The sequence below is a fragment of the Amphiprion ocellaris genome, chromosome 12 (genome assembly GCF_022539595.1).
Source record: "Amphiprion ocellaris isolate individual 3 ecotype Okinawa chromosome 12, ASM2253959v1, whole genome shotgun sequence".
In the NCBI taxonomy this organism is placed as follows: Eukaryota; Metazoa; Chordata; class Actinopteri; family Pomacentridae; genus Amphiprion; species Amphiprion ocellaris.
In genome coordinates, this window is record NC_072777.1 from 25476740 (window position 1) to 25496669 (window position 19930).

The window sequence follows — 19930 nt, forward strand, 5'->3', positions numbered from 1 at the left end:
TGACTTTATTATAAGGAACCTTTATTATTTCAGCTACAAGAAAACACCAAAAAGACAAAGACATTTTAAAATATTGCACAGGCAGCATATTTTACTGCGTTTTACACATTTCCTCTTGCTTTGGAGACTGAGGCCACCACTCCTCCTTTTTGCTTGCACCCACAACTGCATCTGTAAAACACAACACTGTGATAAGACAAATGGAAACTTGAACATCATATGTAGCTATCATCATTAATATGACTTCATAAAAAGTGTTTGGGTTCTCCGTGGGGAAAACGACCTCTCGCAGCACCGTGGATCCCTACATTGTTTATTTCATGCATGTGAACGCTGGTGATGTGATACAAAATCCAGTCGGTGGTGTCACACTATTCTACTGATCTACAAGTGGCTGTAAATTAGAAATATCTGCAGCAATGTGCCAACAAAACCAATTGCAAGCTGGTAAACAAGAATGCAAACTAATGTCAGAATTTCAACTCAAACTATGCATACAACTATACACACACAGAAGCCAAGGAAAGATGGAAAAATCTCCAAAAGGCATCAAATTACAGATGAGACATTCTTATAATATGTCAAAAAAAGTTAGATTATATTTCCATCATTTACACTTTCAAAATAACAGAAAACACAATAATGGTGTCTGCAAAAGTTTGGGCACCCTGCAGAGTTTATACCATGCACCGCCCCCTTTGGAAAGCTGAGACCTGACAGTGTCATGGATTGTTCACAGTCATCGTCTGGAAAGACCAGGTGATGTCAATCTCAAAGGTTTTAAATGCGCAGACTCATCTGACCTTGCCACAACAATCAGCACCATGGGTTCTTCTAAGCAGTTGTCTAGAACACTGAAACTGAAAATAGTTGAAGCTCACAAAGCAGGAGAAGGCTATAAGAAGATAGCAAAGGATTTTCAGATGTCAATATCCTCTGTTTGGAATGTAATTAAGAAATGACAGTCATCAGGAACAGTGGAAGTTAAAGCAAGATCTGGAAGACCAAGAAAAATATCAGACAGAACAGCTCGCAGGATTGTGAGAAAAGCAAGTCAAAACCCACGTTTGACTGCACGATCCCTCCAGAAAGATCTGGCAGACACTGGAGTTGTGGTACACTATTCCACTATAAAGACATACTTGTACAAATATGGTCTTCATGGAAGAGTCATCAGAAGAAAACCTCTTCTACGTCCTCACCACAAAAATCAGCGTTTGAAGTGTGCAAATGAACATATAGACAAGCCTGATGCATTTTGGAAACAAGTTCCGTGGACCGATGAGGTTAAAATAGAACTTTTTGGCCGGAATGAGCAAAGGTACGTTTGGAGAAGAAAGGGCACAGAATTTAGAAGAAGCTCTGTCCAACTGTTAAGCATGGGGGTGGATCAGTCATGCTTTGGGGTTGTATTGCAGCCAGTGGCACAGGGAACATTTCACGAGTAGAAGGAAAAATGGATTCAATAAAATTTCAGCAACTTTTGGACACTAACTTGATGCAATCTGTGAAAAAGCTGAAGTTAAAGAGAGGATGGCTTCTACAAATGGATAATGATCCTAAACACACCTCAAATTCCAGGGTGGATTACATCAAGAGGCATAAACTGAAGGTTTTGCCATGGCCTTCACAATCTCCTGACCTCAAGATAATTGAAAATCTATGGATAGACCTTAAAAGAGCAGTGCGTGACAGACAGCCCAGAAATCTCAAAGAACTGGAAGACTTTTGTAAGAAAGAATGGGCGAAGATACCTCAAACAAGAGTTGAAAGACTCTTAGCTGGCTACAAAAAGCGTTTACAAGCTGTGATACTTGCCAAAGGGGGCAGAACAAGGTATTAACTCTGCAGGGTGCCCAAACTTTGGCATATGCCATTATTGTGTTTTCTGTTATTTTAAAAGTGTAAATGATGGAAATAAAATCTAACTTTTTTTTGACATATTATAAGAATGTCTCATCTGTAATTTGATGCCTTTTGGAGATTTTTCCATCTTTCCTTGGCTTCTTTACGCACATTAATACAAATTTTTACCTGGGGTGCCCAAAGTTACGATCCCCACTGTGTATACTATTATACATACATACATACATGTATATTTATATGTATATATGTATATATGTATGTATGTATGTATGTATGTATGTATGTATGTATGTGTATATATATATATATATATATATATATATATTAAAAAAAAAAATAAAAACATTTGTATTTGGAGTTAAAAGTCTCGAAATATCTGAACCACCAGTTTGCTTAGTCCAAGAAAAACTCAACATAATCTTCACAGAGGCTTATAATCACTACATTAGTTTAAGCTGCATGGACCTACTGGAAACTGAGTTCAGCATCTCATAATGTTGATTTGTCTTTTAAATATAGCTTGATTTTAAAAAAAAATAAAAAATCAATCCAGTGTATATTTACTCCATTTACTCCTAGTAACTTTAGGGGGTAAATGAGCTTCCATATTGCTAGTTTTCTTGTTTCAAGAGACAGTCAGGCTGTACAATAACCTGATATTTACATGAAGGCTCAAAGAGTGGACTATTCAACTAAACTCAAATATTGCTCTGACAAATATTAAAAAAAAAGAAACTAATTCATCAGTCGAGGAAGGTGTACTTCAGTGCTGATTTAAGTTGTCAGTGAAGCCCCATCACCCCGTGCTTCTGTTAGTAAACCCTGTGACATTAATTACAACCGTTACCCTTTTCTGCATCTGCTGTATCAGGAACATAAGACACATCTGGCAAAATAAACAGTCCATATAATCATGATGTTAAGAAATTTTAGAAGAGAGAGTCAGATTAATAAAGTACAGTACAGGTCAACTTTGGGTGGAGCTTACCTGCAATAGTTCCAAGGCTGGAATTATCGAAGAACTGCTTGGGGCAGGCTCTGGACAGCAGCTCTGAGCTTCCACCGATGTCAAAGAATCCGCTTTTAGGAGAGTCGAGCAGCTTTCTGGGAGACTCCAAAGCCTTCCTGGGAGAGTCCAGGTTCTTCTTGGGAGCAACCAGACACTTTTTAGGTGAGCTGAAGAGGTGGGAGGAGTCTGCGGTCATGGGAAATGCCCTCTTGGTGGGAGTACAGGGGGATGATGGCTTGTCCACCTCAGCTTTGCTCTTTACCTTCAGCTTGATGGCTCGGTTCTTCCACTTACCGAGTTCTGCCTGCTGACTGGACACCAAGCTGGTGAGACAAAGGAGGCCGAGGTCAGAGCAGGTTTAAAGGACGCAGCATACCACGAGAACTGTCCAAACAATTCAGCTTTTCAACCTGTTAATCTATTTTTTTAATCAACCGTTTTATGTCACAGGGTAGCAACTAAATGTGACATGAGGCTTGTGCTGACCTCAGATGACATTTAATGAGGACAAACAAGTTAATTCCAAGGGTTCACCTACTTTTTCTTGCCGCACCTGAAATAAAATATAGAATCTTGAATCTGTTACCTCTCCAGCTCGGTGATTTTCAGTCTAAGCTCTTTGACTTCCTCCTCCAGCTTTGCCTTCTCCAGCTGAACGCTGCTCGTGACCAAACCTCTGGGATTGGTCAGTCTGGCATGAAGGTCTTTACCCTGCAAGACTAATTTCAACATGAATAGATTAGTTTTATTTTCAGTCTGACCATTTTCCTGTTTAAATGGGTTCCCCCTGACATGACCACTTCTTCCAAATACATGTACACGTGAAGATTAAAAAAGCACATTGACAAAGTTGTCTTACATGATTCCTCTCCTTGCTGTTGGGATTTCCTCAAAGTCTCCTTCAGCTTCCTCAGTGAGTTTTCCTTCTCATTCAACAGTGTGGTCATCCTCTGAATCCTGAGAGAGACGGAACGTTGGTCAGAACTTCTGGTCATGAAAATGAGAAAATAATCCTCCTTGCATTTTTCTGTCTTACAGGAAGAAAAGGGACCGCTCGGGAGGCCACCTTTCTACTCTAATGCATCATACAAGTGAACCAGACTCCCAGTAGGTCTTATGCTACATTTTCACTACATGTGTTTTTCCCACATGTAAATGCGCCGCATCTGAAAATCACCCACTTGGTTGGCATGTACTTGAGACCAGTAGCCGGTGTTGATCTCCAGCAGACCTTCTTCTCGAACTATCCTGTCTGCTCCTGACTGGACAAACGCATCAACTCAGGAGCTGTCTGCTCCTGGATTTCAAGCCAGACCAACATGACGACTCAGCCACAAACTTTCTCTTTTATTACGAAATCAATTCAGCAAAAAGTATTTCTGAAAGCATTTGAGACGAGAAATAACCTGTGCAGTAGCTGAATCTGTCCTCGTTACAGTTCACCGACGGCCAGTTTAGACGTTTGACGAAAGTTTCGGGTTGTGTGGGACGTCCGCACGCCACACTGAATTTGCATAAAGTAGAAATCCAGTCTACTGTATGCAAATGAGCTGCGGCCAGCTCTAGGGAGACGCACCGGATGGCAGCCCGAAACACACCGCAAATGGACCAGCGTGCAACGTGGTGCGTTTCGCATCGACAATGAATGGGATGTGGGAAATTGCCGGATCTAGTGGACGCTTACCTTTAGTCAACATGAACATTTCTAACGTGATCACCTCCATCCAACACATTTTCAATAAGAAAAGCACTCAGAGAGCGCAGTACTCCGCCAAGGCTGCTCAGCTGTTGTTTGATTCCTGACGGATTAGTCCCGATAAGTCTGCAACGTTCGAGTTGTAATAGGATCGCAATCATGTGATCATCAGCAGGCAGGTGATGTAGCATTCCCTTGTTGTCATAGTTACAATGCCGCTGTGCCGCTATCTCGCAATGATACAGAAATTCATGGATCCAGACTATAATTCGCATCACTGCCAAAATATAATCAGTTGGTCCTTGTGTCATTTCTGACCTTCCCTGAAAATTTCATCCAAATCTGTTATTCTGTTTTTGAGTGATGTTGTGCACAGAAAGACAAACAGACAAACGTACGCCCATCGTCATATAACTTTGCTGCGTTCTTTGGCGGAGTAAAAATGTGAAAACAGGAAGAAACTGTCAGAATGAATCCAAAGGCCTCTTACTCTTGTTGGTGTTCATCAGATGCAGAAGTGAGCTTCACCTCCATTTTCAACAGTTTGGCCTGAAGTTTCTCCAGTTCGACTGCAGTAGGTGGGGCTTTTTTCTGAACCAGAAAAAGACAAGTATTATCATAAAAGCTGGTAATGCTTATTAAGAGACAAAATTAAAAAAAAAAAAAAAAAAACTGGAAAAAAAGACTATAATAAATTAGCTGTACTGTCAGCTATAACAAACACCAGTGTCAAGTCTGATACAATGGCTTAAAAAAATGAAATGTTGAGACAAACCTCAGAATCCCGTAGTTTGCTTTTAAGGGTTTGTATTGCATTTTCTTTCTCCTCCACTAGTGCACGGCTGTCCTGTAGTTCAGTCTGCAGGAGCTGGGTGGCTTGTTTATGGGTGGACACCCTGTTGTTGGCTTTGATCTGAGCGTCCTCCAGCTGCTCGTTCTGTACACACAGAGCCTGAAAACAAAGAATGTGTCACCATTTGCTAATAAGAAGGTTCCTCAGCTATTATGAAGTAGACCTGCTGTTTGTGATGGAAACAAAAGCTACTGACATGTACTCTGTAAGCTACATTTTCCCAGGACTCTGTACTTTCTGACTTTCATACTTTGTCTGTAGCTTGAGGACATGAGCCTATTGGTTCTAACTGAAGATGTGAGTCAGTCTCCCAAAACTCAGATAGTGCATTTGTTTGGAACTACTATGGGGCAGATTAATCTACATTTGATGGGATTAAGTCTAAATATACCAAAGTGTGTGATCATTGTAAAGAAGGAACATGTTGCAAAGAGATATTAGGCTGTGGAAAAAAAAAGCACCAATGAGATGAAGATGGATATGAAGTGTAAATGGAAGACATACTTTAACTTTTTCCTCTGCTTGCTGCAGCTGAAGAAGAAGTTGCTGGTTGTCCTTCAGCAAGGAAACCTCTGTTTTCAGAGGAACTCCCTCCAGTGCCTGCAGCAGAGTGGAATTTTTGCTTTTCTCCTCTCGAAGCTGAGAATTAGCCTGATCCTCGAGCTGCTTCAGCTCTGTAAACAGACTGTTCTGCTCATCAATGATGCCCTACAAAAGGTAGGAGGAAAGAAAAGATTGGAAAGATGACAGTAATACAGTTATTATATGGAAAACGGTGACAATCCCAATAGCAAAACACAGCAAAAATATATAAAAGACGCAAGAGCAAAGATTTCAGTCACTTTTACACTATTTCTTTCAGAGCCAGAGAGATTGTGTTAAGCAACAGATAAAACTGAACATCCTGGGGAGGTGGAAATGAGAGAGGCATGTGTTGAACGCTACCTGCAGACACATCTTCCAGCTTTGTGTCACCGCAGATCTGCGGTCCAGCTCTTGGCTCAGGATGCCGTCCAGCCCACTGAAGCTGTCGCTGGCGATCGCGGCCTGCAGGTGTTCATTGAACTTCTCTCTCTCCCGGATCTCAGCCGTCCACCCACTGACGTGAGAAGCCAAGTTAGCCCCGAGCTTCTCCAGAATGTTGGCCATTTTCTGTGAACACACCAGAGTCATCGTAAAGTTTCAGTACAGTAATGATAGAAAGGCGGGTCTATAGTGAGGAATACAGGCACATTAAATCTAAAGGTCATGAGGTTAAGAAACATGACCATCATGAAATATTTGTCATTGAATCTGCCTCGTGTTTTTTATATTTGCTCCTTATAACTTTTATTTATTTCTTTAATTTAACCTTTATTTAACCAGACAAAAGACCCATTGAGATCAAGACCTCTTTCACAAGGGTGACCTGGCCAAGAGAGGGAGCAGCAAACGTCAAAGTAAACAAAACAAAAACAGACAGATAACAATAATAACAAACATTAAAATATTAACCACAAGCAATGAGATACATAAAATATAGGAGTTATTGTTACAGTAACAATTTAAGAACACGGGCATTGTTTGAAGGATTTCCGTTGTCGATATCTTAAGATAGAGCGGAAGGCTTCCAATGAAACAAATTTTGACAATTTCATTTCAGATTGGAGGGCATTCCAAGCAGAGGGGGCAGAACAACTGAAAGCTTTTTTTCCCCCATTTCAGTTTGAACATGAGGGGCAGAGAGATGCAAAATGTCATGTGATCGTAGGGCATAACGGCTTCCAGTTCTCTGAAGAAACGTGCATAAATAAGTAGGACCCAAGCCAAGAAGCGCATTATAAACCTGGGTCATGCAATGTGTATGTCGCCTTACATTCATGGAAGGCATGCCAGCTTTAGCATACAATTGGCAGTGGTGGGTGAGGCGGCTACAATCAGTGATAAACCTCAGAGCACAGTGGTAGAGCGGAGTCCAGGACTGTAGGCAGCTGGTTCAAGCACACATATACGCAACATCGCCATAAACAAGTAGAGGCAGAAAAGTAGCTGACATCAGAAGCTTCTGAGCTCTGAGGGAGAAACAAGACTTGTTTCTATAGTAGAAACCGAGCTTCACCTTTAATTTAGAGATCAAGTTTTTGACATGGACTTTGAGAGAAAGGTCCTCATCAACAGATAATTCTAAGTACTTATAACTGGTGACCAGCTCTAACGTTTTACCATGGACAGTTCTAATTGAGGGGATATCCTCCGAGCGAACAAATGAATTTGAGAAAAGCATCAGTTTGGATTTTCCTGCATTTAAAACCATTTTCAATTTTTCCAGACGAATCTGCACTGCTTCAAAGTGATTTTAACATTATTTATGGCTGTCAGAGATTGTCCTGTCCACAAATTCAGTCTGGAGCATCATCCTTGTAAGAATGTTAATAGATCTCATACTTTTGTTCACAAGAACAGCCGCTTCTATGATTTTTTTTTTTTTTTTTTTACATTCGCGCTCTGTGAAATTAGATGTTTGTGTGGAAATGCAGGAAGTCACAAATGTTTCTGTCAGTATGAAAAATGTTAGATTTCAGGTGTATCTGGGTGGGGTATATGCAATTGCTATTGTACGGTCCCTTATATTGTGGCTGGATTACTTAGACACAGCGTCAATGTGTAAAATATACAAAATTAGCTAGTAGCAGTTCCTGTCGGTAATTTATCAATGGATGTAAAATCTAACTACCACTTGATTAAGGTGATTCTGAAGAAAATTTAAAAACACGATGACTGACAGTTCTGATGCCTTTTTTATGCAGATGTCTGGATGTTTCTTCTCCAACATCAGAAGTGATAGTGACACTCAGTGATATCAGTGTTTTTAATGCTTGTGTACAGATTTTATTACTGGGGAATGGCTTGTGACACAAATGCAGTTCTAATACATTGTTATTGCCTGTCGTCTCCTTCTCTGTACCTAATCTTTCATTCTCAGAACATATCCATCTACTACAGGCTATATTCTGTCATTTCATATCGGTTAGAATGCTGTTCCAAATGACAAAAGATTACAGAGAAGCGTGATAAAAAATTTACTCTCCACCTCCATATAAATTTTATCTTGTGTAAACAGTGCTTTGAAGAGAAATACTCACCTGCAGGTAAAGCTGCCTCTTCTCCAGCAGCTCAGGAAGTCTGTGTTCCCACATTGTCTGGTCCTCGTCTTTGACAGAGTAGGTGGGTGCCTGAGCTCTGCACAGCAACATGTCCTGCAGCCGCCTCTCCTCGAACACGGCCAAATCTTTCTTCACCAGCTCCTTAAACATTTCCCTGTAGCCCTGTGCTCGTACATATAGTTGTTGCTGGAAAAACAGGGAGAAGGAGTTTCCAGGTAAATTTGAATCAATCCAGCAACATATCTGTGAAATCTGAAATGGAAAAAATATTGTATTTACTTGAGTTTTTATTAGACCCTGGACAGTTGCCAGTCCCTGCTGTCGGACAGCAGCGTAGGCATCCATGGTGGGTTTTGGAAGAGAGGTCAGATAAGAGGTTTTCAGGGAACACTGCACTCTCTGGGCATTTTCCAGGGATGCAGAGTTATACTCGGAACAAGTGCTGATAAAGTGCTGGAATTTTCCAAAGGACTCCTACGATGATATGAGTTCAGTAGTGTCAGAGTTACAACAAAGCAACTGTTCCAACAAATGATTAAATAAAGGAAGAAAGGCAGAATTGTGGTGTTACCTGAAGTTGCTCAGTGGAGTTCTGCAGCCATGATGATATCGTCTCCTTGACTTCACCGCTGCTCTGCTGTGAGGCGCTGAACTGCTCTCTGAAAGCTGAGATGGTTGTGTTTGCCTCACTTAGCAACTGAAAGTGAAAAAAGGAAAAAAAAACTTGAAACATATTCTTCATCTTTATGCAGATGATACAGTGTTTTATACAGACTGTCTTTTCTTCTCTTTTTTTTGTTTTGATTTGTTCTGAAAGCTAATGACAGAATGCGTTTTATTCTTAGTAACCCATTACTTCTGTCTTACACCGTCCTGACATCCATTTATACTTTATAATAGTAAAGAAAGTGAAGTTCTTTGGTCTAATAAATATTTCAGAATTTGGTTTGATAGCAGCTTCCAAGGATAAAATGGGTTTTCCAAATATCCAAAAAAAGGTGGGAATTCTCATGAAGACAGATTTTGTCTTTACTTGTCAGTGAAGATGCTAGTGACTCCATCTGAAACACTGGCAAAAAGTATATCACTGATTTTTTAATACAAGGGATGAAGATCATGTAGTAAGCTGTTCATCATTATAAACAAGAGAGTTATATATTCTCAAATTTTAAAAATAAATTTCTCATCAGTGTAATAATTTCTTTCTGAAATACAGCTCATAATCCAAGCAGATCCAAAGACTGGCTTAGTCCCACCAGTTGTTTATACACAACTTGGAAAGATTGCCTTCCAATTAATTTACATGATATCGATGCAATCTATTTCAAAATGACTTTTAAAATTGAGCAACTTAATTCAGCGGATGAATTCAAACTTTTGAATGCAGAAATGTTCTGTTTTTCAGTCTGCACTTGGATCTTGATGATTAAATAAAAGTTATTAAAACTAGAACAAAAAAAAGACCAAAAGAAAAACAAACAGCTTATGTACGTGTTCACAAACCTGCTGTGAGGCATCTGCTTCAGCTTTGGCATGAGCTTGTCTCTCCTTGTACATTTGCATTTGATCCTCGAGCTTCTGCACCTGAAACGAGCAACAGGGACAGTGACAGGTCACAGCGAACAAACATCACAGGTAACGCTGATGTTAACAGGCCTAGGGGACAATTTGCAAAAACAAAAACACTGGAATATTTCTGAATGTGTAAAGAGGGGGATCCTGTGTTCTCTCTCTGATGTTTTGTTACAATTAACAGACAAATCACCATTGAGATGACGAATAAAACACACATCTAATGCAGACAGTTTCTTTAGTTAATCTGTCAAGGTCAAGTTTAGTGTTTATTTACCTGACTATGGAAGTTTTAAAGCACAGAATCTATGTACGAGGATAAATTAAACAAACAAGATGTAATGTAATGAATTAGTGAGCTTTGGTGGGTGTTTTTTTTTTTCCATTTTGAACAGAGCGAAGATACCTTTCACCAGTCTTTATGCTAAGATAAATAGCTTCTAGCAGTCCCTTCATAATGTAAAACAGATACAAGAGTGTCAAACTCCAGAGAAGCAATTAGGCCTAACTATGGACTTACTTCTTGTTGCAGCTTCACCTCTTGTTCTTTGCTCTCAGACTGCTGCAGTGCATTCAACTGCTCCTGCTGGTTCAACTTTGTCTGGATGGCTGAGATCTGTAGTTGGATGAGTGCATAATTTATTTTTTTTTAACCGACATATTAAAGCGCTTGACGTAGTGTGCTTTAAGTTACTCTTCTCAGATAACCAAAAATTACAAAAAAAACCCTGCACAAGTGTACCATCTCCATTCTTTCCTCCAGCTCTGCACTGAGCTGCTTCTTCTCCTGCCTCAGTCCCTCCAGTATCCCCTGCAGCTGATCTCTCTCCTCACTGAGAGATGTCACTCTGCACAGCAGCTTCTCCATCTCCTCTGTAGAGGTCCGACAGTTGGATTCCTTCTCAGACAGCAGGTGATCTCTCTCTGCTTCAATCATTTGCAGCTTCTGTGTTGAAGATCTTATCTGTGAAGAAGGCAGGAGTTATGAAGGCCATTCAAGTGTCTCTTTAACACAAACTGCAGCTTAAAACTGTATATAATCCAAAATTCTATTCCAGCTTTTATTGTGCGTACAAAGTTTGCATTTCACAAACCTCAGTTTGTAGTGATGCCATTTTGTCCTCCAGCTCTGCACTGATCTGCTTCTTCTCCACCTTCAGGCCTTTCAGTATCTCCTGCAGCTGATCTCTCTCTTCACTGAGAGACGTCACTCTGCTGAGCAGCTTCTCCATCTCCTCTGTTGAGGCCTGATGACAGTTTCTCTCTGCCTCAACACTCTCCAGCTTCTCCGTCAGATTCTTTATCTGCAAAGAAACAGAATGTTCATCCTGCTACAACAGGTTTCTCATAAAAGCAAATTCAAGCAATTTATAAAACAGATACTAGAAACTAACCTGCTGTTCAAAGGAAACCTCCGTCTCCCGATTTAGTTTCTCCAGATCAGAGTTCATGTTTTTCTGCTGCTGCAGCTCCTCTTGGACTGACTGCAGAAGCTCTTGCGTTGAAGACCGCTTGAAAACAAAATGTCAAACATACAAACATGTCACCACATCAGGGGTAGATAAAATAGGAAAACGAAAATAATATGACAATATTAAATACTAACTGAAATCCCTTATAATGACCAATTTTCTCACCATATTTATGTTGTGCTGCAGATCATCTTCCATCAGCCTCTTGTGTTCATTAACAGTCTGCAGAGAAGCATTCAGCTGCGCAATCTGTTGTTGCAGACATGGACTCATTATTCATTATGCATCAGTTCAACCACAGAAACATAAATGGTTTGTTGATGTTATATAACTTAAATCAGAAAATTTTGAATAGAATTCACCAGATGTATCTTATTGATGGGCTAAAGCAGGAGCGTCAAACATGCAGCCTGCGGGCCAAAATCGGCCCACCAGAGGGTCCAATCTGGCCCGAGGGAAGACTTTGTAAAGTGTAAAAATTACAGGGAAGACATTCACTGCAAATTGTAAATTTGTAAAACTGTAAATTTAAACAAAAGTCTAGACCATGACAAGTTGTTTTGATAATAAAGTATAATACAAGATTGCTCATTGTTCTTTTGTCATTTTGCGTCTCATTTTGTTGTTTTTTTATCTTTGTCTGATTTTTGTCATTTATCTCATGTTTTTGTCATTTTGTATCTCGATTTTGCCGTTTTGTGTTTCCTTTTTGTCTTGCTTGTGTTTTTGGTCTTATTATTGTCATTTTGTGTTTTGCTTTATTTGTTGTATGGTGTGTGCTGTTTTTTGTTGCTTTGTGTTTCCTTTTTGTCTCGCTTGTGTTGTTTGTCTATATTTGTTGTTTTGTTCCATTTTTGTCTCATTTCAGTTCAATATTTTGTCGCTTTGTCTCTTTTTTGTCCAATTTTTTGTCTCGTGTCGTTTGTCTCATTTTTGTCATTTTGTGCATAAAGCATTAGTGCATTCCTACTAAAACATGGACAATAAAATTAAACATATGAATGTACCGATTTAGTTCAACAAGTCCATTAAATTTGCATTGGGGGCCTTATTATTGCTGAAAAGAGTGATTAGCTCTCCTTTGTCTGTGTGCATGTCTGGATTTTGGTTCAAACCCGCTTTACCACAGTTGTTATTATGCATAAAGCAATGTGTGCATACATGCAAACGATGTTAATGTACAGAAGCAAAGCAATCCAAATCAAACCTCAGTCAGTAGTGATGCCATTTGGTCCTCCAGCTCTGCACTGAGCTGTTTCTTCTCCTGCCTCAGTCCCTCCAGAATCTCCTGCAGCTGATCTCTCTCCTCACTGAGAGACGTCACTCTGCACTGCAGCTTCTCCATCTCCTCTGTGGAGGTCTGAATGCTGGCTTCCTTCTCAGACAGCAGACTGTCTCTCTCTGCTCGCATATTCTCAAACTCCTCAGTCAGCCTCTGGATCTGTGAAGAAATAACCAACAGTGAACACAAATGTAATTTTAAACAGCTGACTTTAACGTGAATAGGATTATCTGTGTTTAAATAATCTTGCTGAAAGATCAAAATGTGTTCAGATGGTGATGAAATTATTCAGTCAGCATTATGCTGCAGGTTTATTCTCCTCCAAGTATAAAAATGCAGTCCTACCTGGTCTTTAAGCTCCTGTATCTGGAGGATACTGTCCGCATCATTCCCACTGCTTGTTCTGCTCTCAAGCTCTGCCTTTTGACTCCTCAGCATGTCGATCTCCTCTTGTAGAGCTCTGATCTTCTCTTGAGATGCTCTCAGCTCCTCCTGATTCTCGATCATCTGAAAGATTTATTACGAGTCATTTAAAAAGGTGTGTACAATAGCAGGTTAAACTTTTACACATCAATAATTAGGTAAATCTTGGAAATAACATGCTCAACTAGCACATAACTGGAACTAAAAGTTGTTTTCTCCGGCCATAGAATGAAACAATGAAAAATTAGGTGGGAAAAAACTCACCAGTTCCACATTTTCTTGGCGGTCCGACTTCAACTGGATCACTTCCTCTTTGGTCTTCTCCAGAAGCTCTTCCAGCTGTTGGATCTAAAGCACAGTGCAAACATACTTTTACACTTCAGTAGTTCAGTACAGAGAAAAGCAAATAATGGAACATGCTGCTTTTTTATTTGCTTCAAGAGTCTTGTTCAAGTTTTGGAAAATGCAAAGAAAAAGTACATTGAAATTAAAACAAAGAGTAAGAAAGTGATATGATCCAACCTGCAGAAGTCGCTGAGATTCCTGTTCTTCTTTCAGCGACTGTGGTTCAGAGCTGAGCTGCTGCTGTAGATCGCATTGCATCTTAATGGCAGAGAGAAAAACATGACCTCACTTTGTTCAGGGCTTGAGGGCTTAACTGGGCCTTTTAAAATTGTGACTTTATGAGAATACAACACATCAGTTGGTTTCATATTCCAGGAATTTTGCCAAATTAAAAAAAAAAAAAGCTTGATTTTAAAAAGAGAACTGTGGATAAATAATCACAAACTGTGCTTAAAGTTTTGATATTTGATTATTTCATATACAAATAGAATGGTAGCATAATCATGAGATTAATGTGGAGTACAACATGAATGTAGCCCTCTGCAATTTATATTCACTCTGTTGAACGCCACTTTGGCCCTACAACTGTGTGCTAAACCACTTGTTTAACTGTTTGTTGATTCTTTCTATAATTCACTTCATACACTTTTCCAAGTATTCTATGACACTGCTGGACTCTAAGCTGCTAGTGTAACACCAAAAATCAGATTGGTGTACTTGTCAACAAACATTGGGTGTCAGATTTGCAAAAGTGTTGAGTATTCAAACACAGCTGCTTAAAATTCCAGGATGCTAGAGTTACTTATTCTTGGAAAACAGGAACAGATCTTAGTGAGAATGACTGAGGCGATACCGGAATTTCAATATTTAGTTGAGGCTTTTACCGTCTCCATCTTGTCCTCCAGCTCTGCTCTGAGCTGGTTCTTCTCCTGTCTCAGCCCCTCCAGTGATTCCTGCAGCTGATCTCTTTCTTCACTGAGAGACGTCACACTGCACAGCAGCTTCTCCATCTCGTCCGTGGAGGTCTGACGGCTGGCTTCCTTCTCAAACAACAAGGCATTTATCTCTGCTCGCGCACTCTCCAGCTCCTCAGATAGTGTCTTGGTCTGTTTAAAAGGGAAGATCCTTGATCAGCAGTCAGAACACTGAATCTAAAGGGCCAGTCAGTAACATGTTGCTTGACATCAGCCTCATTTTGATCACTGAGTTTCTCTAGATCCGATTTCTTATGTCTTTGATCTTGGAGCTTCCCTTGAAAAGACTGTAGGAATACAACTGATTTCTGCAAACTACAAACAAGGCTACAAGCTACAGTACTTCTGCAAAGGGACACTATATGTACAATTTTAGCAAAATACATTTTAGGGAACAAACCTGTTGTTCTAGCCGAGCTTGGCTTTCTTGGCTTATTCCTTCAGCGGCGATGTTTCTTTGATTCTGTTCTTGAAGCTGCTCTTGAAGTGACTGCACAAGGCTTTGAGTCTCGGTAACCTATAAATCAGAAAATGAAAGTTTTCCAATTAATTCACTCAAGAAGGAAAATATATTGAAAACTGTGAGAACAAGGTCTTTAGCATCATTGGCAGAATTATCACAGTTAAACTCTGAAACAGTCACGCTTAGTTCGACAGGAAAATCTGCTCACCATCTCATTACTACGCTGCAGATCGTCCTCCGCTTGTGTCTTCTGCTCAGTGATGGCCTGCAGAGTAGCCTGTAGTAGCTCAATCTGTGGAAGAAAATAATCACATTCCATACTAAGCGTTGTTATACCTGGCAGGCTTGAAGGCTGTCGTTAATCATTATTCTTCTTACTTCTTTTTAAATCAAAACTCCTAGCAGCATGGTGACATTTTATTACTTTTAGATGTATATTTTAGTGCTGTTTTATTGCTGTTTATTTTATTGTCTTATGGTATATTTTTTGGGATGTGCAGTGGAGTGGTGGTTAGCACTTCTCGCCTTGCAGCTAGAAGATCCCTGGTTCCTGTCCCGGCCTTCCCTGTGCATGCATGGGTTTCCTCCCATAGTCCAAAAATACGCTAAGGTTAATTGATTATTCTAAATTTGCCCTTAGGTGTGAGTGTGATTGTTTGTCCTGCTTTAAGTTACTACATTATTTTTAAGTTATTTGCTTTTTTTCTCTTTCTTTTTTTTTACTGTTAAGCCCTTCGGTCACCCTTTGTGCTGTTGTAAAGGACTATACTAATAAACTCCGACTGGTTGACTGATTACTGTCAACAAATCCCAGACAAAAAGCCAACATTGTGTGAGGAGGTCTCTAAATACTTTCTGATTCCTCAACTCAAGTTCACTGGCTCTTACTGAAGCCAAAAATCCTGAAAAATACCTCACAATTACATTCAGTTTTGGAAAAAGGCTCAGTCAGTTTTGGAGCATTGTATTTTTATAGCTCAAACAGCAATAAATGAGCTGTTTTTTATGTGTAGTTGTATCAAGTTTTGGATACAGATACTTCACTTGTTACTAGGTGTGAGGTTTGGGTCTGGACATGAAACCTGCAGACAAGAGGAAAAATACAGAATATCATCAGCCTTAAATAGCTTAACTGCTGTCACCTCTTGCTGAAGTTGGGTTACTTTCTCATCGTGTGCTTGCAGATCCAAGGTCATCATCTCTGGCTGGTAAAACTCATGTTGTGCTTCTGCAACCTGCAGAAAAAACCCTTTCACTTTATCTTTTTATCTTTCTGGGCAGAGTAGGTAGATTGGAAATGAGTAAACACTTCATTAAAAAAAGACACTGATAACAAACCATCTCCATTCTTTCCTCCAGCTCTGCTTTGAGCTGCTTCTTCTCCTCCCTCAGTCCCTCCAGAATCTCCTGCAGCTGATCTCTCTCCACAGTGAGAGACGTCACTTTGCACAGCAGCTTTTCCATTTCCTCTGTGGAGCTCTGGGAGTTGGAGTCCTTCTCAGAGAGCAGGTCATCTCTTTCCGCTTCAATGATCTGTAGTTTCTGAGCCAAAGTTTTCATCTGTGGATCAATAAAGTATCTCTTTAACTCCAGCTGCAGCTTAAAACTGTTTAAAAGCCTGTTACAGCCTGTGGTTTGCAACCACACAGGAGAAGCGATGGCACAAACCTCGGTGTGTAGTGATTCCATCTTGTTCTCCAGCTCTGCTTCGAGCTGCTTCTTCTCCTCCCTCATTCCCTCCAGTATCTGCTGCATCTGATCTCTCTCCTCAGTGAGAGACGTCACTCTGCTGAGCAGCTTCTCCATCTCCTCTGTGGAGGTCTGAGTGTTTCTTTCCTTCTCAGAAAGCAGATAGTCTCGCTCTGCTCGCACAGTCTGGAGCTCCTTGGTGACAGTCTCCATCTGTCAAATTGTGAATTCATGTTAAAAATTATCGGGTTTTATCCAGAAATTCCCGACATGTATTTAAAGGCCTCATACAATTTTAACTTTGATGAATGTAGGACTGTCAAGCACAGAAGCAACTTTCCCCATTCTGAACTATTTCAAAATGTTTCTTCCCTTATATCATCAGTGCTACATAGAAACATGACAGGCTCCTGGATAACACAACAACCCTACGGCTTCATGCTAGCCTAGAGTTTTTAGTATTCCAGCTTTCGAAAAAATTATTTCTTTGTCAGTGTTGCTTGACACAGTACTGAATCCCAGATCCCAGATATTTTCTGACAGTTTTGAATAATTTGTACCAATGTTTCAGACAGGAGACTTTCCTGCCCATACAAACTTGTAACAAGTCATTTGTCAGTCATGAAAATGGATAGGACTTTAACTTCTATAACCAGAGCGATAATTCCTTAATCATAATCTTAATTCACTTCATGACCCTAGATAACCATAAAATATCTAAAGTCGGCAATGTTCAGTCAGATTCAGTGTGTTCAGTGAAAAAAAAAAAGAAGAAAAAAAATTCAAATTCTTGGACAAAGGTACTGAATAAATCTGAATTTCAGCTTTGGTACTGCTAGGGAAAACAGATTTTACACTTCATGTTTATGAAACAAGAGCAAGTTCAGACTTATTGTAATCACAAGGTTCCATGTAAAATTTAGTTTTTCAGTAAAGGGATACATTTTCCCTGATTCATCGTGAAACTCTTACTTGTGTTTGCAGCTCCTCCAGTTGTGTGCTCATATCATCTGGAAGTCCATCCAGTCTGGACGTCTGTGCAGTCATCAGCTGTTTGATCTGTTCTTTCTGCTTGCGATTCTTCTCCAGGGCTGTCCTCAGGTCCTCCTGATTCTCAATCATCTGTGAGGTTAAAACGTATTTGACTTATAGCTATGACATGCAGACACAATAACAAACTGTAGCGGCCTGCCACGGCTGACTGAATTGAAACATTTTAAAAACTTGCTGCTGGAAAAAGCACTTGCACGTCAACTCACCAAGTCCACATTCTCCTGCAGGTCCATCTTGAGCTGATCTCTCTCTGCAGTGAGAGAAGCCACAGTAGAGAGCAGATTCTCCACCTCGGCTGGAGAGTGCTGAGCGCCGGCCTTTTGGTGAGTTTCCATCTCATCTCGCACACACTGTAGCTCCTGTGATAGTCTTAGCATCTGTTTATATGGTGAGATTTCCATTTAAGTACTGAAAATGAAAGATTAATTAAAAAAAAATAAACTAACTAAAAAGTATAAGTACCAAACGCTCACCTGTTCCCCTAAATCAGACTCTTTCTGCTCATGAACTTGAATCAGATCTGAGTTTTTCTGCTTCTGCTGTAGGAGATCATTTTGAAGAGACTGTAGAAGAGCTTCTGTGACTCCAGCCTAAAAAAACAAGGGAAATCTAAATCACTGGATAGGAAGTGACAAGAAACAAGAGTTGTGATATGTACTAGGATGGCAAAATGTTGAAATATTTGGACAAAAAGTACAAAAAGCAACCAAAAATACACTCATATGCTTTAAGTTATATTGAGAGAGGATGAAACCATGGTCTACTTCACGTCAATGAATGTTAAGGGGATATTCACAGTTATTTGTTGTCATTTTACAATTTACAAAAAGCAGAGCAGTCACTCACCTTCTCCTCATGTTCCTGCAGGTTCATCCTGAGCTGGTCTAGCTCTGCAGTCAGAGATGTTAGAGTAGAAAGCAGCTTCTCGGTCTCCTCTGCAGAGCTCTGAACACCAGCACTCTGCTCAGATAGAGAGTCTTTCTCTGTTTGCGCACGCCGAAGATCTTCATTCAGCTGGTTCAACTAGGGAAAAACAAACAAAAAGAAAAAAGAAAAGACAATTTGACTTTAAAAATGGCTGACAAGTATCAAAATAGTTGCAGATTATTTCTCTGTTGATAGACTCATGGTGCAGCTCTTATCTAAGGCAGTAAAAGCAAGTATCGTTAATGTCGTACTTGTTCTTGAAGCTCTTTGTTGAGCTCTTCCTCAGTTGCTCTGGAAAGCTCACTGTCAGCAAACTTCTCCTCCAGATCCTTTATCAGTTGCTGCATCTCGTTCAGTTTTCCTTCCAGTGATGCTCTGAGCTGGTCACTCTCTTCAAGCTAAAGTGAAGAATTCTTGTAAACTCAGTGGTATCTAATGTCGCAATAGAAACTAGCGATAACGCTGCAGTGATATGTGCTTTGCTGCTGCTACACTAATTTAAGCGTATTATGATGTTACACAAATGCCTTGACAATGTCAAAAATGTACTATTGAGAGGTTACAATTGAAAGCATTATGAAAAATGACCACTATTAACAAATATTCTGTCAACTCTTATCACTATTAAGCCCCACTCAGCCTAGCTGCCCCAGATTTCTCTTCATCTGATTAAATGCAACTAAGAGAAGAGAGACAGTTAACTACTTAAATAACTGTCTGCTACTATCCTAATGGCAGACGGAAGATAAATCAGTATTGAGTCTCAGCTAACAACAGCAACATCAATCAAAGCTTCATAATTTGAATGTTAAGAAAGTAGAGAATCCATATTTTTACTCCACCTTCAAGCCCCTCTCTTCCATCGAGGCCATGAGTTGACTCTTCTCAGCCTCATATTGCTCCAGCGATGAGCGAAGTGAGTCCAGCTGCTGTGTTACTTCAGCACACTGCTGGCTCAGTTCAGTCTCCCTCAGTGCAGCAGCACTAAGGTCTGCTTGGATTCTCATAATCTCCTCCTGAGACGTCTGCCAGGAGTTTCTGAGCTGCAGAGCCTCGTCCTGACATTGAGCTTGAACTGAGAGCAGGTTGTTCTTTTGAGTTTGAGTAGCATGCAGCTCCTCAGTCAGCTCACACACCTGGGACAAAACAGAATAAAATCACAT

At 40.1% G+C, this 19930-nt stretch overlaps 1 protein-coding gene across 2 annotated transcripts in view; it reads right to left on the bottom strand.

Annotated features, from left to right (window-relative positions):
* The window catches only part of cenpe (centromere protein E), a 31496-nt gene continuing 11566 nt past the window's right edge, over positions 1 to 19930 (bottom strand). Inside the window, exons 24-57 of one of the 2 annotated variants that reach the window (XM_023276337.3) lie at positions 19610 to 19903; positions 19019 to 19165; positions 18687 to 18863; positions 18314 to 18430; positions 18047 to 18217; positions 17760 to 17909; positions 16767 to 17000; positions 16437 to 16658; positions 16241 to 16333; positions 15307 to 15390; positions 15036 to 15152; positions 14546 to 14767; positions 13839 to 13919; positions 13581 to 13664; positions 13239 to 13400; positions 12819 to 13052; positions 11777 to 11860; positions 11534 to 11650; positions 11234 to 11443; positions 10882 to 11103; positions 10660 to 10755; positions 10071 to 10151; positions 9139 to 9264; positions 8847 to 9041; positions 8547 to 8753; positions 6370 to 6576; positions 5929 to 6132; positions 5347 to 5523; positions 5062 to 5162; positions 3735 to 3832; positions 3462 to 3594; positions 2855 to 3198; positions 2714 to 2752; positions 1 to 171 (exon numbers count right to left, since the gene is read on the bottom strand). In XM_023276337.3, coding sequence (XP_023132105.2) covers positions 92 to 171; positions 2714 to 2752; positions 2855 to 3198; positions 3462 to 3594; positions 3735 to 3832; positions 5062 to 5162; positions 5347 to 5523; positions 5929 to 6132; positions 6370 to 6576; positions 8547 to 8753; positions 8847 to 9041; positions 9139 to 9264; positions 10071 to 10151; positions 10660 to 10755; positions 10882 to 11103; positions 11234 to 11443; positions 11534 to 11650; positions 11777 to 11860; positions 12819 to 13052; positions 13239 to 13400; positions 13581 to 13664; positions 13839 to 13919; positions 14546 to 14767; positions 15036 to 15152; positions 15307 to 15390; positions 16241 to 16333; positions 16437 to 16658; positions 16767 to 17000; positions 17760 to 17909; positions 18047 to 18217; positions 18314 to 18430; positions 18687 to 18863; positions 19019 to 19165; positions 19610 to 19903 — 5310 coding nt within the window. In that variant the 3' untranslated portion in view covers positions 1 to 91. The remainder of the gene's footprint in view (positions 172 to 2713; positions 2753 to 2854; positions 3199 to 3461; positions 3595 to 3734; positions 3833 to 5061; positions 5163 to 5346; positions 5524 to 5928; positions 6133 to 6369; positions 6577 to 8546; positions 8754 to 8846; positions 9042 to 9138; positions 9265 to 10070; positions 10152 to 10659; positions 10756 to 10881; positions 11104 to 11233; positions 11444 to 11533; positions 11651 to 11776; positions 11861 to 12818; positions 13053 to 13238; positions 13401 to 13580; positions 13665 to 13838; positions 13920 to 14545; positions 14768 to 15035; positions 15153 to 15306; positions 15391 to 16240; positions 16334 to 16436; positions 16659 to 16766; positions 17001 to 17759; positions 17910 to 18046; positions 18218 to 18313; positions 18431 to 18686; positions 18864 to 19018; positions 19166 to 19609; positions 19904 to 19930) is intronic. The other variant, XM_023276338.3, reaches the window with a different exon arrangement.